Raw genomic sequence first — 19,002 nt, forward strand, 5'->3', positions numbered from 1 at the left:
GCATGGCAGCCCAATTTTATCTAAACAAAACAAATTTCACAGAAAGTCTTCCCTTGCAGGGGGTTCCACCATCATTGAATAACAGAAAAACTTCAGCCTCCCGGCTCACTCACTCTTACTTAGTCGAACTCCCTCCTGGAGATTACTTGCTCAGCTGCATGCTGCTTGGTCACGGTCCACATCTGCCTCCTGCAGACATACACACTAAGGCCGCGTACACACGGGCGGATTGTCTGCCCAACTAAGTTCGGCAGACAATCCGACAGACAGTCCGTTCAAAATTTGCATGAACGGACTTGACCACACACGATGAGCAGACAGTCCGCTGAAAGCGTGCGTGATGACATGTACAGAACGTACGACGGGACTAGAAAAACGACGTCCTATACACTGCAATGCAACCTTCGGCCGTGTAAACCCTTTCTGAGCATGCGCCATACTTAGTCCGTCCAACTTGCCTACACACGAGCGGACTGTCCGCTGAAACCAAGTTTGGACGGACAAAACCAAGTTTGAACGGACTGTCTTACGGAAATTCCGTAAGACTTTGTTCGTCAGACTGTCCGCTGAAAAAGTCAGCTGAAGCCCACACACGAGCGGATTGTCCGCTGAAACACTGTTCAGCGGACTAAGTTGGACAGACAATCCGCCCGTGTGTACGCGGCCTCAGACTCCTAGAGACCGTCTGTCTCTCTTTCGTGGAGCCGTCTCCAACTCCATTCGTTTTTGGTATTCATTTTGTTTATTCGTTTAAGAATCAATTAAAAAAGTTTTCACATCAATTTCAAATAGTTTTCAAATTCAAAAGTTTTCAAATCAATTTCGAATTTGAAAAGTTTTCGAATTTGAAAAGTTTTCAAATTGGAATAGTTTTCGAATTTAAATAGTTTTCCAATTTCCAAAAAGAATATAATAGAATAGAAAATAAAGGAAAGTTAAATTAGTTTCATTCGTTTTTGAGATTTGTTTCATTTATTCATTTAAGAATTGGTTCAAAAGTTTTCACATCAATTTTGAATAGTTTTCAAATTCAAAAAGTTTTCAAATTAATTTCAAATAGTTTTCGAATTTGAAAAGTTTTTGAAATCTAAAATTTTTCTAATTTAAATAGTTTTCCAATTTATAAAAAGAATAAAATAGAATAGAAAATAAAGCAACGGAATAGAATATTTGTTTCTATTCTATTCCTTTATTTTATTTTCTATTTTATTCTCTTTGGAAATTGGAAAATGTTTAGAATTTGAACATTTTTCAAATTCGAAAAATATTCAAATTTGAAAACTATTTGAATTTCAAATTTCGTCTGAATTCCAATTTCATTATTTCGGATTTGTTTACAATTCCAAATAATAAAAAATGTCTCCGAATTTTTATTCAGAACTAAGCGAACCACATATGTCTACTTACATGCTATGTACTACAACTAAAAAGCCCTACACTGCTCCACAGTACAAGATGGCATGTCCTCATGCCAATTCTACAGTGCATTGGAATTTAACAGAATAAGAAAGATAACATTTCCATTTTGGTGCAGCAAGCTCCTTTCTGAACTACATCATTGCACTTACAACTGTAGTAGCTTGAGTACTCACTCAATAACTACTACCCTAATCAAACAGGCCAACATATGGGATTGTGCACAGCAGCTAACATGGTGGAGTTCCACTGTTTTTTTTTTTCCCTATCATTGCCCGTCAGCATCTAGTAGAATGGGGGGACCTGGTTTGCTCTGTCTAATCCATCAGCCATCCCTTTTGGGGGGTCTATACAGTCTGTGTTCCTGAAATTCAGAAAGAAAAAATTCTTTGCCTCCTCACCAAGAAAACTTCAGCCTACCAGGCATCCCAATATGGAGCATTTTTTAGCTCAACTGAGAAATTTGTTTCCAACATCCAATTGCCTGAACTATCCCCCATAAAATTAGTCTTCTTGAATGCAGACATTACAGGTAAAGGATTGACTAAGGTTAAAAACTTTCATTTTCATATATTTTTGCTTCCTTATTCTTATTTTAAACATTTTCTGCCTATTCTATGTCCACGTCTGCTTAAATTGTACACTTCCTTATTTAAAGGTGCACCTCCATCCCTCTAGATATACCTTCTTATATAAAGCCAGACAACATTGATCAGTGCTGCTGGTTGTAGTCAGTGGCACTGGTCAGTTGGGAACAACCTGACAGGCTGGTTGTACTGAAGTCGATCGGTTTATTTACCCAGGTGACCACTGAAAGAGTGATAGGAAATACTCTAATTTTCGCCTTCACTGCTGTCTGTTCATGATCTCACAGGTCATGAAATGTCTGGTCTTGCAGTTATCAATGAATAGCGACTAGGGGAACAAATTACATCCTTCTATTCTTTAGAAGAGTTGCTCTTTATATTTAGTTACACAAAAATGCATAAAACACATATATGCCGCTGTCTCTGTGTAGTTATGTTTGTTGCTTGTTATGCATCTTCTCTTGCAATTGAATAATATATTGTTTGCTCTTAAGAAATGTGTTTGCCCTATGAGGTTACATAATGGAATGTATTTATTTATTTATGTTTTTTTCTGTCTTTTCTCGTTAAACAAGTGAAAGAGCTTGAAAAAGAACCAGCAAAAGTAAAAAATGGTAATTTATAAAAAGGTTTAATTTTAAAGTGTTTGTATATTTTCATAAGTGGATACATTCGGGCTAAGGTTTTGTAAAGGTCAATGTATAATAAATTAACAAGTGCTGCTTTTGGACAAAGGTATTGTTTAAATATTTGTAAGGTAAAGGTTGAAAAGCAATGTATTCACTGGTAGTAGTAGGTTGTATCTTATTTTATAGTATAATCTGTAATGAAGACGCTAGTAGTAATTAGTGACATTAAAATGATTGGAGATGTTGTGAAAGTACCCATTTCTAATTTTCAGAATTTAGTCACCCTGAAGCAAGAAGTCTTGAAACAGGTGTTAATATTTTTGAGCTGAGAGTATTATTTGTTAATTGATAAATAACAAATAATACTAACTAAATAAATAACAAATAATACTAAGCCATATAACTAACCCATGTCAATTCAGTTAATACTCAAATACATTAATTGTCAAATAAGATACCTAGAAGTAACCCCACTAATAAATGTATGATGCATACAAATAGCACCCAAGAGAAGAATGTCAACTATTATAATATATACGTACCCCAAATTTTTTAAGTCAACATCCCCTTAGATTTACAAAAACACAAAAAGATATGCACTATATAATTACATCTGAAATAATGTATATAGTAAAAGCATAATGAAAAAAATGTATGCAAAAAAAAAAGCCAGTTCTCCATTATGCAAACAGTAGGATAATTTCTGCTGAGCAATGGCATGGACAAGGGTACACTCCGCATGTATCGTCACATGTGCCACTTTGTAACTAGTGCCTAATTAGCTGCTTCAATGAGGTTTATGCAGTAAAACATCATACAGACAACGTACAGAGATATTCATTTAGTAAAGTGTATTACAGCATTTAACTGTATGTTAGGAGTTATTTCTAAATTGATTAAATGAAACCAGCCACATCTATGTTATCATATACATAAAAACTAGACAAAAAAACCCATGCACTGCTAGACCTAAAATATAAGATAAGTATGTGGAACAGATGCAACCACTCGCCCAACCCAAACACTAAAAAAATATGATAAAGTGAATATAGCACTGTGAAATAAGGCAAACCTTCAAAAGAACATTATAATAAATACAATATTAACCTCAATGAATGAATGAATGAATGAAATACTTGTGAGGGCTAGTATGATCCACCAATACTAGCCCTCTCTACACATCAAGAAAAGAGTGGAAAACCGCCTCCTCTAGACCCTCCTTCTGTGGACTAGCCCCTGCTGTGTGAGATTTACAGGCCTGACTGTCCTTCGTGGGCTTAAAGTTTCGGTGAGTGGGGAGCTGAGGGGGTGAGCACGGAAGTCACCTGAATTATATGTATTTGAGCACCAGTCACCTTAATCTGCACCTACTTGAAGATTTTGAGGATACATACCTCCTTTTTGTTTTCGGACTGCACTTTTTAGGATTCTATTTGGTTCATATATTATTCTTTTTGATGGACTTTTTTTTTTCACTTGTTATATTAATACTTAGCACTTTATGTGATCAATCATTACACATACCTTGCACTTTATGCACGTTTTTATATCCTTTGCACCCCTGCGGTTTTTAGCACCTTATGGTATACTATAGCACTTTACGGGTTTAGTGCATATGTATGTGTGTATATACATATATATATATATATATGTGTGTGTATACATATATATATATATATATTCAGCACCTTATAGGGTTGCATAGACACATTTTATTCATATTTTGTTGTTTCTATATATATATATATATATTTTTTGTTGCTGTTATCAACCTGTTTATTTGGCACATGGCTATATAAGTTGTAATTAGTGGTTTATACATGCACCTTATGGGTGTGGTATGATATTTATACTTTGTGACACTCCTAGCATACTATAGATAGTAGTGTATACCACAATCAGTACTAAATTGTATTATTTATTAGTGGGGTATATTATATGGTCTTGCCTGTCATTTGCTCTGCCTACTCCTTTTTCCTGCATTCAATCAGTGGATGGTGGGGTTTCTCATCACCAATAATTATTGTGTTTCCTAGGTGGTTAGTGCTGTATGTGTATTTAACTTTACACATATATGCACACACCTCTCTTTAGCTATTACCGGTAGCGCCTGGCCCCTTCTAAATATTTTTCTTTGTTATTCTTATTCACTTTCTCAAGTGTTCAGCTGCAGAAAATTGCGCTCATTCCTAGTAGTGAAAAGCCAGCCATAGATGATTTGTAACACAGCCAGTTCAGCAGGGACTGGCCGAGATTCAAACCATGTATGGGCAAGCTGATTGGTCGATCAACTTGGGTACAACCAGCCTATCAGACTTTCCAGCTAAAAAACAGTCTAACATAAGAATCTATATTCTCCAAGTTAGAAAGAGCCAGGTCAGCCACCAATGAGCTAGCATCTGCAATGGATTAGTTCTGTCTGTATGCACACTGATGGAGTTCCACTCTGAAGTTGACGGTCTTCCTCGTATGCCCTATGACTAGCCTTTCAAAGCACTTCATAATTTTTGGGGTTAGTGCTACTAGGAGATAGCCATTCAGACATAAAACGGTTGAGCTCTTTGTAACATGAACAATTATTGTAGTCTTTAGGCATGTGGGGGCAATTTCTCCAGAAGAGAGTTATTAAAGGTGTCTGTCAACACATGTTAAAACTAGCATGCACAGTCCCTATGGATCCAGCTTGGAAATTATCTGGGCCTACAAAATTTCAGTAGGGTCTTCCTCACCTCTGCTATGGTCAGGCTGAGGGGTAGCTCATCTGGTGGGGGAGTGGTGAGCCTGGCTTAAGACCAGACCACTTTTTGCGATTCGGCACTGCGTCGCTTTAACTAACAATTGCGCGGTCATGCGACGTGGCTCCCAAACAAAATTGACATCCTTTTTTCCCACAAATAGAGCTTTCTTTTGGTGATATTTGATCACCCCCTGCAGTTTTTATTTTTTGCGCTATAAACAAAAAAAGAGCGACAATTTTGAAAAAAACACATTATTTTTAACTTTTTGCTATAATAAATATCCCCCGAAAATATATAAAAACAACATTTTTTTCCTCAGTTTAGGCCAATACGTATTCTTCTACATATTTTTGGTAAAATAAATTGCAATAAGCGATTACTGATTTGCACAAAATTTATAGCGTTTACAAAATAGGGGATAGTTTTATGGCATTTTTATTAATCATTTTATTTACTAGTAATGGCGGCAATCAGCGATTTTTATTGTGACTGCAACATTGTGGTGGACACAGCGGACATTTTTTTTGTCATTTATACAGCAATCAGTGCTATACAAATGCACTGATTCCTGTGTAAATGACACTGGCAGTGAAGCGGTTAACCAAGGGGTGGCAGTGTAGGGGTTACATGTTCATAGGGGTGTGCTACTAACTGTGGGGAGCTAGGCTCTGTGTCAGTGAACACTGATCTCTGCTCCAATCACAGGGAGCAGAGATCAGTGTCACTTGTTGCTAGGCAGAACGGGGAGATGCTGTTTACTTCCAAATCTCCCCATTCAGCCTCCCAGTGAGCCTATCTCGGTTATCCCCGCGGCGATCGAGTCCGTGGGACCCACGACCAGACTCACAGGGGCCCCGACCGACACGCGCATGCGCCTCCAGCGGCACGCACGCGATTGCAGGGTGTCAATTTTAAATGAATGTACCTGTACACCAATTTGCCTGCCCGTGCCATTCTGGCGACGTACATCATTGTGCGCCGGTCAGGAAGTGGTTAAGTGCATTATTAGGATGCATTCACATTTGAAAATGCCCCCACTCAGTGATTGGATGTGAGAATCCCAGTGGTGGTTTCCCCAATATACTGCCAGAGGCAACCTCATTGAAAGAAATAGGAGGCTACCGACTCCCACAGCTAATCATGGCTATTCACATTTAATCTCTCATGCAGCGATCATATAGCATGGGCCCTAGACACAGACTGCTTCGTCCAGGGCCAATCACTCCCATTTGATGGATCTATTAGTGATTACATTTGAGTGGGCGCAATTAGCTATGGGAGTCAGAAGCCTCCCATTGCTTTCAATTGGGCTTCCTTCTGTAACTAAATGAGGGAACCCCTACCAGGGTTCTCACACCGCAAGTGTGAATGCACCCTTCACCTTAACATTCTTAGGAACATAGACAGCAATAATGAACACTATTGTAATCTTCCATAGAAAATAATACAGAGATTTTATTGTTAGGTATTCGACTACCAATCAGGGAACAGTTTGTACACAACCTTTCTTAAAGTCAATACAAAGTTCACTTTTTCAAGCTCTCCCTAAAAGAATATTTACGATCTGTTCTGAACATCATTTTGAGTTAGAAAGTATGTAGCCAGTTACTTCTGGAAGAGGAAGACAAAACAGTTCCTCGTCACCTAACAAAAATTAGTCAAATCATGTCTATTGTCAGAAACCATGCCGAGACAGAAGTACAATTAAATCACACTTGTTTTTTAATAAAAAATAAAAAGGTAAATAGAGAAAGTGTAGTCAAAGCATAGCCAGAGTCCAGTAACCAGATTGAGTAGTGAGCCAGGCCAGAGTTCAGTAACCAAATCGGGTAATCAGCCAGGCCGGAAGTGAGGGATCCAAGTAGAGGAACAGCAAGCAGGATAAGGAGCCCGAAGGGATGTCAGCAAGCCAGTCTTCAAACAGGAATGCAGGAGATGGTTTCTTGTGATGTTGCGAAGGCAGAGATGAAGTGAGCTGGACAGCTTTAAGTATGCAGGTCAGATGAGCAGGATCAGGACCAGCTGGGTAACTGTGGAGAGAGATGAAAGCTGGCAATTAGCAGACAGCTGAGCAGCCAGCCCAGAGAAGGAAGGGCTAAGCTGGCCCTGATAGTCTATATTGTTATGCAGTGAATGAACATTGGCCAAAAAGAACAATTAACTAGTTAACATGGTCATGTTATATTTAAGCTTAGTCAATGGGGATGGCTGAATGGTTCGGCCTGAACATTTGCCTGATCAGCCATTCGTCGAACACCCAAATTGCAGGATGTATACTGGGTGTTTGCCCAGACGAACATCCTGAAATGCACTTGAGTGCTGCACAGTGCATTCTGCACCCTGATTTGCCCAATCAGGTTGCAGTATAAGCTGGTTGCTAAGGAGCGGGACCGGGAAGCCAGCCGCAGTATCCTTAACAACTGATGAGTTATCAGCTGTCAATGGGTTTCCCCGCTGACAGCTGAATAATAAAAAAAGGTACAGGTTAAAAAATAAAGAAAAAAATGTCATGGGGTCCTCCCAAAATCCATACCAGACCCTTATCTGGGCATGCAGACTGGCAGGTCAGGAAAGGGGGGGTGAACAAGCGCCCCACCTCCTGAACCATACCAGGCCATATACCCTCAACATGGGGGTGGGTGCTTTGGGGCAGGGGGATCTGGCCCCCCAAACCAAAGCATCTTGTCTCCATTTTTTTCATCTCCACAATAATGGCTGATGGTTGTTGGGGTCTGCGAGTGGGGGGCTTATTGGAATATGGAAACCCCCATTTAACAAGGGGGGGCCCAGATCCAGGCCCCCCATGTGAATGGGTATCAGGTACCCCTACCCATTCACCAAAAAAGTGTACAAAAAGTAATTAAAACAAGAGACAAGTTTTTGACAAATCCATTATTAAAAAATCAAAAAATAGTGTCCCTAAAAATAGTAAATTCATCACACCGCCCAAAAAAAAGCACTCCACCTGCTGGGATGACCTCCTGCCAAATGCATCCTCTGCACTTTGACAGTTTATATATAGGTAAGGTGCAGGACCACTTGGCAACATCACCTGGTGCCCCCCTGGGTTCAGCATGCACCAATTTGTGACATCAAAAGGGGGCGTGCCACTGGATGACATAGCCAGGTGGGTGCGCCCCTTATCTATATAAGAGATGTCAAAGCGCAGAGGAGGCATTCAGCGGGAGGCCGTCCCAGAAGGCAGAGTGTTTTTTTGTTTTATTTTTTCTTCAGGTCAGGGGGTAGCATGATTGACGTGGGAAACTATTTATTTTTTATTTTTTAATAAAGGATTTGTCAAAAACTTGTCTCTTGTTTTTATTACTTTTAGCTTTTTTTGTGATTGGGTAGGGGTACTATGTACCCGATATTCATTCACATAAGTGAGGGGCCAGGATCTTGGGGCCCCCTTGTTAAAGGGAGCTTCCAGATTCCTATCCCCACAACCACCGGCCATCAACATGGTGATAAGATGTTTTGGGGTGGGGGACTCTTGAGGCCATGTGGCCTGGTATGGTTCATGAGGGGGCGCTTCTCGCTTACCTGACCTGCCAGGCTGCATGCCCAGATAAGGGTCTGGTATAGATTTTGAGGAGGGCCCCACACATTTTTTTTATTTTGGCATGGGGTTCCCCTCAATACCAGACCAGAAGGGCATTTTTTCTTTATTTTTTCAATAGCTGGTGCCAACAATTGCAACCGCGAGTCAATTTAACCATTTGAGATCCGCGCTATAGCCAAATGACGGCTACAGCGCGGATCTCCTTTTCCGGGACTACGTCTATTGACGTCGTCCCGTGGACGAGCGGCCTGCGCGCCCCCTGAGGGGCGCGCGCGGCGCGCTCTGTGATCGGCGAGTCCATGAGACTCGCCTGATCACCGATCCGTGCAAGGGGTCGATCCCGACCCCTTATCACGTGATCAGCTGTCAGCCAATGACAGCTGATCATGTGATATAACGGAGCCGGTAATCGGCTATTATTCCTCCTCGCGCTGTCAGCGCGAGGAGAAAAAAAGGAAAGCCGATCACCGGCGGCCGTGATTGGGACATCAGTCCCTATCACGGCCAGCCCTGCTAGTGCCCACCTGCCCCCTGCCAGTGCCCACCTGCCCCCTGCAGTGCCACATGTATTAAAAGTAAGTGCCCCCCCGTCAGTGCCACCCAGCAGTGCCCATAGTGCCACCCAGCAGTGCCCATAGTGCCACCCAGCAGTGCCCACAGTGCCACCCAGCAGTGCCACCCACAGTGCCACCCAGCAGTGCCCACAATCTGCCTCAAAGGTGCTGCACCCCAGTGCCACATATTCGTGCCCATCAGTGTCATCTACCAGTGCCCAGCAGTGCCGCCCATCAGTGCCCAGCAGTGCCACCTATCAGTGCCACCTATCAGTGCCACCTATCAGTGCCCATCAGTCCCATCTATCAGTGGTACCTATCAGTGCCCATCCGTGCCACCCATCCGCGCCACCCATCCGTGCCACCCATCCGTGCCCATCTTTGCCCATCAGTGCCGCCTTATCTGTGCCCATCGGTGCCGCCTTATCTGTGCCTATTAGTTCCGCCTTAACTATGCCTATCAGTGCCCACCAGTGCAGCCTATCAGTGCCCACCAATGCAGCCCATCAGTGCCCACCAGTGCAGCCTATCAGTGCCGCCTAATCAGCGCACTTCAATGAAGGAGAAAAATGACCTGTTTGCAAAATTTTATAACAAACTATTAAACATGATTTTTTTTTTGCATCTTTTTTTGTTTGTTTAGCAAAAAATAAAACTCCGAGCTGTAACTAAATACCACCAAAAGAAAGCTCTATTTGTGGGAAAAAAATGATAAAAATTTCATTTGGGTACAGTGTTGTATGCCCGCGCAATTGTCATTCAAAGTGCATCAGCGCTGAAAGCTGAAAATTGGTCTGGGACTGAGGGGGGTTTAAGTGCCCAGTAAGTAAGTGGTTAAATGGGATTTGACTATTTTTTTTCCTTTCGCTTTTTGTTTTATTCATGCTATAGATGTGCCACTTTACAGGCACATTAAGGGAACCCTCCAAGCACTATATTTAAAGGAATTTCTATTTTTTATTGTTGCACATTAGGCATAATTAAAATCACTGCTCCTGAAAAAAAACTATTGTCAAAAAAAAAAATTGCATTGGTGCATGTGCCCCAGGGCAGTACCCAGACCCCCATGCCCCTTTTATCGCCAAATACTTGCATATAAGCCTTTGAAATTGGCATGTTTGATGTTTCCTGTTCGGCTCCCACAGACTTCAATGCGGTTCGCCGTTCGGGTTAAAACATTTCACTTGTTCGGGACCAAACAGGGGAGTGTTTGGCTCATGTCTATTAGTCAATAAACCAGCCCATTTGCAGTTCTTCCACATCCATGCACATGGCTTCCTCTTGCCTCTAAGCTGTTGTTTTCGGTTATACCAATTCACTACCACTAGGCCTTGTGTCCACAGGAGATGCAGTCTGCTAAGAGTTGCTCTAAGCTCCAATTGAATTGAGACATAGAGAATAAAAATACATGAAAAAGAATCAAAGAAAGACAATTACTGTATCCCAATAGAAAGGTCCTTGAACCATGGTAGTCCAGATACAATGTAGTGAATAAAGCCTCAGACACTGTAATAGATATATACATAGTTTTGGAAGCATTATGTTTAAGGTTCACTATGGTCCTATGTGCCTGCATGCTAATTGTCTGTTCCCATGTTAATTCTGGGAGGTTATATTCTAGGAAGGGTCCCAGACTCCAAAATTGCTTATGGGGAAGAAACATTGGCGGTTATTTACTAAAGGAAAATCCACTTTGCACACTTGAAATTGCACGTAAAGTGCACTTGGAAGTGCGGTCACTGTAAATCCTAGGGGGACATGCCAGTAAAATAAAAACAGCATTTTAGCTTGCACATGATTGGATGATAAAATCAGAAGAGTTTCCCTTGATTTCAGATCTACCCCTCAGATTTACAGAAACTGCACTTCCAAGTACACTTTCAGTGCAATTTCAAGTGCACTTTGCACTTGCAGTTTGCACTTGTAGTGCAAAGTGGATTTGCCTTTCGTAAATAACCCCCATTGTGTTGTAGAGTCTTGACACAGTTGTTATCGCACATTTTAACAGTGCTTCTCTGTGTTTCACCATCTCAGACTATCACTAGAACAATAACTAAACCTTCTAGGCTGTCATATAAACATTTATAAATGAACACACTCTTCTAGAGAACACTGAAGAATTCTATATTAAAAAAGAAAAATCATTAGGTGCTTACTATTGTTCTATGTTAAAGATTATATATAAATTAAAAATGTTACATTTTTATTTCATTTTTATTTTCCTTTGTCTTTCATAGAAACAACAGTGAAAAAGCTTGAGAAAAAAATGGTCAATGAAACCAAAGGTATGCACAAGAATACTATAGTTTACCTTACACTACAGTAATCCTTGACCAACAGGAGAAACTGTAATTAACTATATTGATTAACTCTATTGGCTTTTCAGTAAACGATTGCTACTGTTTTCCTTATAGCAATCCTCTGGAGACAACCTCCTCCCCTATGTAGGTAGATGGTACTTTTAGCATGCACGTTTATGAGAAAACATCCAATCATCCTCTACAGCTGGCCATACAAACAACACTTTAGTTTATTTGCTAAGAGGGCAGAGAATGTTCCATATAAAGTTCTGTTTACTTGAAATACCCACTCATGGGCTGGGGATTAACCCTTTCATGACTAAGCCTATTTTTGGAATTTGGTGTTTACAAGTTAAAATCCATATTTTTTGCTAGAAAATTACTTGGAACCCCCAAACATTATATATATTTTTTTAGCAGAGACTCTAGAGAATAAAACGGCAATATTTTATGTCACACGGTATTTGCGCAGTGGTGTTTTAAACGCAACTTTTTGGGAAAAGGGACACTTTCATGAATTAAAAAAAAAAAAAAAACAGTAAAATTAGCCCAATTTTTTTGTGTAATGTGAAAGATAATGTTACGCCGAGTAAATAGATACCAAACATGTCACACTTTATAATTGCGCGCACTTGTAGATTGACGACAAAGTACGGTACCTAAAAATCTCAATAGGCGACGCTTTAAAAAAAATTTACGGTTACCAGGTTAGCGTTACAGAGGAGGTCTAGTGCTAGAATTATTGCTCTCGCTCTGACGATCGCGGCGATACCTCACATGTGTGATTTGAACACTGTTTACATACGCGGGTGCGACTTCCGTATGCGTTTTCTTTGCTTCGCGAGCTCGCGGGGATGGTGGGCGCTTTAAAAAAAAATTGATTTTTTTTTTTTATTTTATTTATTTTAAAATGGCTAAATTGTTTTAAAAAAAATGTTTTATCACTTTTATTGCTGTCACAAGGAATGTAAACATCCCTTGTGACAGTAATAGGTGGTGACAGGTACTCTTTATGGAGGGATCGGGGGTCTAAAAGACCCCCCACCCCTCCTTTACACTTCAATGTATTCAGATCGCCGAAAACGGCGATTCTGAATACCGGATATTTTTTTAAAACCGGCGCCATTGGCAGCCGAGTAAACGGGAAGTGACGTCATGACGTCGCTTCCGTGTTTACGATGAGGAGACTGGAACGAAGCCGATTACGGCTTTGTTCCAGTTCCTCCGCAGCAGCCGGAGGCGTCGGATCTCTGATCGGTGCTCCCGATCGAGCGGGAGCACCGGTAACAGCGGCGAGAGGCGGCGGGAGGGGGGGACGTCCCCTCCCGCTCCTCCGGCATAACAGCCGAGCGGCTTTTAGCCGCATCGGTTGTTATGCCTGGATAGCCAATCACCCGCTGCAAAAAACGGTACCGGGATGATGCCTGCAGGTGCGGGCATCATCCCGGTATAATCCCCGGAAGCCGAGTACGCATATCTGCGTACGCTCGGCGGGAAGGGGTTAAAAAAACATGTCTTTGCACTTACACTTTACAAGGTCCATTTAAAAAGCAACAGTATAGAAATATTGCAATTATTAAAGTAGGGCCTGGTTGTCAGAAAGGATACCAGAAATAGTGTCCTCATTTGAAGACTTCCTCTGTTCTGGGGTCCACCCTAAATTTGGGAGTTGCTTTGATTTTCTCTTTTAATGATAACGGTAAACAGGACAAATAGAGAAGATTAATCTACCTAACAGGGACACACAGAACAAAAAAAAAACCTGACATATGTTCTAATTCCTATCAATTATTTATAAAAAAAAAAGGTTGCCTTTAATTATACTTAAAAAAAAAATGGTACATTTATAAAACACAGTGATATGCTCTGAAAATGTGCACTGCAATACACTGGTTTGGGAGTCTGAATCTAGAGGAGTGCAATACAATGAATAGAGGAAAAATAAACAGGAAGAGAGTCCTGCCACATGACCTGTTAAAGTCACATGCACATACACACATGTGCCTCTTCTTCACCACAAGATTGAACATCACCCACTGTCACTGATAGTGATGGACGAACTTCCGACGGGACGTTTCGCGAACGCGAAACGCGAACGGACACAAACGTTCGCGAAAACGACCGTTCGCCGCGGGCTCCATTGACTTCAATGGGAGGCGAATTTCGCAAACCTTTAGGTCGAATTTGCGGCCACGGGGTAATTATTAGGGGGTAGCACGTAGTCCCACCACCTGGACAATAGCATAATACATGTATGAGGTGAATTTGGGATCGATAACTACAAGCATTTTTTTTTTATTTGGGAAATTGTTCTGACAATTCAGGACTATGGAGCTAATGAAGGCAATGGAGGAGAGGGAAGGTCAGGGACCAGGGTAGGCAAACAAGAGGGTGCAGGAGATACAGAGCACTGACAGCAGCACCGTAATACAGAGCACTGACATCAGCACCGTGACATACAGCGCTGACAGCAGCTCCGTGACATACAGCGCTGACAGCAGCTCCGTGACATACAGCGCTGACAGCAGCTCCGTGACATACAGCGCTGACAGCAGCTCCGTGACATACAGCGCTGACAGCAGCTCCGTGACATACAGCGCTGACAGCAGCACCGTGACATACAGCGCTGACAGCAGCTCCGTGACATACAGCGCTGACAGCAGCTCCGTGACATACAGCGCTGACAGCAGCTCCGTGACATACAGCACTGACAGCAGCTCCGTGACATACAGCGCTGACAGCAGCTCCGTGACATACAGCGCTGACAGCAGCACCGTGACATACAGCGCTGACAGCAGCTCCGTGACATACAGCGCTGACAGCAGCTCCGTGACATACAGCGCTGACAGCAGCTCCGTGACATACAGCGCTGACAGCAGCTCCGTGACATACAGCGCTGACAGCAGCTCCGTGACATACAGCGCTGACAGCAGCTCCGTGACATACAGCGCTGACAGCAGCTCCGTGACATACAGCGCTGACAGCAGCTCCGTGACATACAGCGCTGACAGCAGCTCCGTGACATACAGCGCTGACAGCAGCTCCGTGACATACAGCGCTGACAGCAGCACCGTAAGCAGCCCCAGGAGGAAGTCAGCACAGCACAGGGATGGTGTGATCCCCTCATAATAAGAACCCCCAGGAGGAAGTCAGCACAGCACAGGGATGGTGGGAGCCCCTCATAATAAGAACACCCAGGAGGAAGTCAGCACAGCACAGGGATGGTGGGAACCCCTCATAATAAGCAGCCCCAGTAGAAATATGACACCGCTCAACCTCTTCAAAGAGGAGGGTAGGGGCATATAGTACGGTGTGCTTTTTTGGGTCAGGGAAGTGAGCCAAATGAATTAAGAAGGTCTGTGTGCTTGATTCCAAAAATTGTTTATAGACATATACATGGTCTACTGATCACATGTGTTGAATTCCTCCGAGATCCATGCCTCATTCATTTTTAGAAATGTGAGGTAGTTAACACTGTGGTGAGCTAGGCGAGTACGCTTATCGGTCACAATCCCCCCTGCTGCGCTGAACGTCCTTTCGGACAGGACACTGGATGAGGGGCAAGCCAACAGTTCGATTGCAAATTGGGCAAGCTCTGGCCAGAGGTCAAGCCTGCCCACCCAGTAGTCTAGGGGTTCATCACTCCTCAGAGCGTCCACATCGGCCGTTAACCCAATGTAGTCGGACACCTGACGGTCTAGGCGTTCCCTGATGCTGGATCCGGATGACACCTGTCGATGGGTCGGCTGAAAGAATGACCTCATATCCGAAGTCACCAACACATCTTCAAACCGGCCTCTTCTTGCAGGCGCTGTTGGATTGGTACCCGCAAATCCTTCTCTGGGAGTGGGAATTGCTCCTCTGCCAGCGCACGCAAAAGCAGAATGCAGCATTTCTCGAAGCAAGGCCTGGAAGTGCTGCATTCTGACAGCCCTCTGCGACGGCGGTAACATTTCCGCCATTTTGTGTTTGTACCGGGGGTCTAAGTACGTTGCCACCCAGTACTGGTCCTTGACCCTCATGCTTTTTATACGGGGGTCCCTATTAAAACACTGGAGCATGAAGGCCCCCATTTGCACTAAAGTGGAAGCGGTGTGGTGGCCTGGCTCCTGCTCATCATCCAGGATAATGTCGTCCTCTTCATTCTCCTCTCCCCATCCTCGCACAACAGGGATCCCAGAAAGGTTTAAAGCATGCTCTTCTTGCTCCTGCTCATCCGCCCCGGCACCATCCTCCTCTGACTCCTCATCAGACTCCTGTTGTTGACTTGTCTCAGATAGAGTAGCCCCCCCTGGGAATTCATCCAGCATTGCGACTTCCTCATCTTCCCGCTCCTGCTCCTCCACAGCCTGATCAATGACACGACGCAATGCACGCTCCAGAAAGAAGGCATAAGGTACCATGTCACTGATGGCGCCATGGCTGCGACTGACCAGTTTGGTGATCTCCTCAAATGGCCGCAGAAGTCTGCATGTGTCGCGCATGAGCAGCCACTGGCGCGGTGAAAAAAAACCCAGCTCCCCAGAACCGTTTCTTTCGCAGAGTTCATACAGGTAGACGTTAACTGCACGTTTCTGCTGGAGCAGCCTATCAAGCATATAGAAGGTTGAGTTCCATCGCGTCGGGCAATCGCAAATAAGACGTCTGACCGGCAGATGGTGTCGCCGCTGAATGTCAGCAAGGCGAGCCATGGCCGTGTAAGATCTTCTGAAATGGGCCGAGATTTTCCTTGCCTGCCGCAAGATGTCCTGGACCCCAGGGTATTTGACAAGGAATCGCTGCACGACCAAGTTTAAGACGTGTGCCATGCACGGCACGTGCGTGATTTTGCCCTGTTTCAATGCGCTAAGCAGATTGGCACCGTTGTCACACACCACTTTACCAACTGTCAAATTGAGCGGTGTTAGCCACTCATCTGCCTGTGAACGCAAAGCTGAAAGGAGTGCCGGGCCAGTGTGGCTCTTTGCTTCCAGGCACAACAGACGCAGCACGGCATGGCAACGTCTCACCTGGCATGTGGAATAGGTTCTGGGGAGCTTGGGCGGTGCAGTGGAAGAGACGCTAGCAGCGGAAAAGGAGGAGGCAGCTGAGGAGGAGAGGGAGGAGGATGGAGTAGGAGGAGGAGAAGAAGAGTCAGGCCTGCATGCAATCCGTGGCGGTAAAACCAAATCTACACGGGTGCCACGGGTTACATGCTTGACGGCCGTCAGAAGGTTCACCCAGTGGGCAGTAAAACTGATATACCTTCCCTGCCCGTGTTTGCTAGACCACGTGTCTGTGGTCAGATGTATCTTGGCACCGACACTGTGTGCCAGAGATACATTCACTTGCCGCTGAACATGGCCATATAGCTCTGGGATGCCCTTCTCTGAGAAATACTTCCTTCCTGGGACCTTCCATTGTGGTGTTCCAATGGCCACAAATTTGCGAAAGGCCTCCGAGTCCACCAGTTTATATGGCAGTAGTTGGCGGGCTATGAGTTCTGACAAGCCAGCCGCCAACCGTTGGGCAAGAGGGTTATCCGGCGTCATCATTTTTTTACGCTCAAACATTAGGCCCACGGAAGCCTGCCTTTTTGCAGAAAAATGTGAGCTTGGCGTGATGGAAGGTGGAGTGGAGGACAATTGTGAGGAGAGAGGAGAAGGAGAAGTAGAAGACGAGGCTGGACGGTGAGAGCCTGCAGTGTGGCTTTGTGTGTTCCGTTGCTCCCACTGGGCTCGGTGATGGCTGCTCATGTGCCTTCTTAAGGCGGTCGTCCCTAGGTGAGTATTGGGCTTACCGCGACTAACGCGTTGACTGCAAAGATTGCAGATGGCAACGCTATTGTCAGCAGCGGACACGTTAAAAAAAGCCCACACTGCGGAGCCATGTGCCGGTGTCCTGGGAGCGCCAGATGTGACCGTACATGGTCGATGACTCGCTCCTGATACATTTGCAGTCTGCTTTGTCCCTGCTGTGCAATGTAAGTCATTGCTGCTTCTCCTCCCTATCTGCTGGTCCATATCTCCCTCTGAACTCCCCTCCTCTTCCTCTCTTGTGGGCACCCACGTGACATCACTAGACACGTCATCATCAACGTCACCTTCCCCACCGCTATAAGTAGAGTAGGCAGCAACACCGGGGACCAACCTCCTCCTTGGGCTGATCTGGGTACTGGCGTCAGACTGCTGAGTAGCGCTTGTTGCTACCTCCTCTTCCTGATCCAATACCAAGAGTGGCTGCGCATCAGAAATGTCCTCTTGATATGGATCGGAAAATAATTCCAGTGACTCAAGCGGAAGGTATGTGGTGGTGGTGGTGGTGGTCGTGTTGTTGGTGGTAGTGTCTTTGGGGGTGCACATAGCAGAGAGTGAAGAAGAGGGTGCAGATCGAGAGGATGAGGAGGGTGCAGAAGAGTAAGGCTGAGCGAGCCACTCAACCAAGTCTGGTGCATCCTTTAAAGTAATTGAACGCACCTTCTGCAACTTCCCACTTTGGCTCAAGCCTGTTGCTCCTGCCCTACCCCTACCACCCCTGCGGAAGGGCCTGCCTCTTCCTCTGCATGTCATTTTTTAAATGACCCTGTGACAAAACTCTTAGTCCCTATACCGCTGAAGGACTGCTGCAGTATAGGTGAGCGGTCAGCAGTGGTGCACGTCAACCCTATCTATTGTGGACCGATAGCGGTCCTTACAGAACAGCAGACTGTACCGCACTCAAGCCTATGTACCGTAGCACCCTATACCAAGTTACCAGTCCTTATAAGAACTTTTGTGGACCAAGCAGGTTGTGTATTAGTGTTTAGCAGACTGTACGTCAGTCCCTATACCGCTGAAGGACTGCTGCAGTATAGGGCAGCGGTCAGCAGTGGTGCACGTCAACCCTATCTATTGTGGACCGATAGCGGTCCTTACAGAACAGCAGACTGTACCGCACTCAAGCCTATGTACCGTAGCACCCTATACCAAGTTACCAGTCCTTATAAGAACTTTTGTGGACCAAGCAGGTTGTGTATTAGTGTTTAGCAGACTGTACGTCAGTCCCTATACCGCTGAAGGACTGCTGCAGTATAGGGCAGCGGTCAGCAGTGGTGCACGTCAACCCTATCTATTGTGGACCGATAGCGGTCCTTACAGAACAGCAGACTGTACCGCACTCAAGCCTATGTACCGTAGCACCCTATACCAAGTTACCAGTCCTTATAAGAACTTTTGTGGAACAAGCAGGTTGTGTGTTA

The 19,002-nt window shown here is 44.2% G+C and overlaps 1 protein-coding gene across 50 annotated transcripts in view; it reads left to right on the plus strand.

Annotated features, from left to right (window-relative positions):
• TRDN (triadin) overlaps positions 1 to 19,002 on the plus strand; it is a 1,056,665-nt gene that overhangs the window by 901,293 nt on the left and 136,370 nt on the right. For 48 of the 50 annotated variants that reach the window (XM_077486957.1, XM_077486959.1, XM_077486986.1 and 45 more), the window contains 2 exons: positions 2,579 to 2,617; positions 11,724 to 11,771. In XM_077486957.1, coding sequence (XP_077343083.1) covers positions 2,579 to 2,617; positions 11,724 to 11,771 — 87 coding nt within the window. The remainder of the gene's footprint in view (positions 1 to 2,578; positions 2,618 to 11,723; positions 11,772 to 19,002) is intronic. The other 2 variants (XM_077486968.1, XM_077486973.1) reach the window with 1 other exon arrangement.

Source organism: Lithobates pipiens, unplaced genomic scaffold (assembly GCF_037356315.1).
Source record: "Lithobates pipiens isolate NorthernLeopardFrog02 unplaced genomic scaffold, aLitPip1_a1.2 Scaffold_18, whole genome shotgun sequence".
In the NCBI taxonomy this organism is placed as follows: domain Eukaryota; kingdom Metazoa; phylum Chordata; class Amphibia; order Anura; family Ranidae; genus Lithobates; species Lithobates pipiens.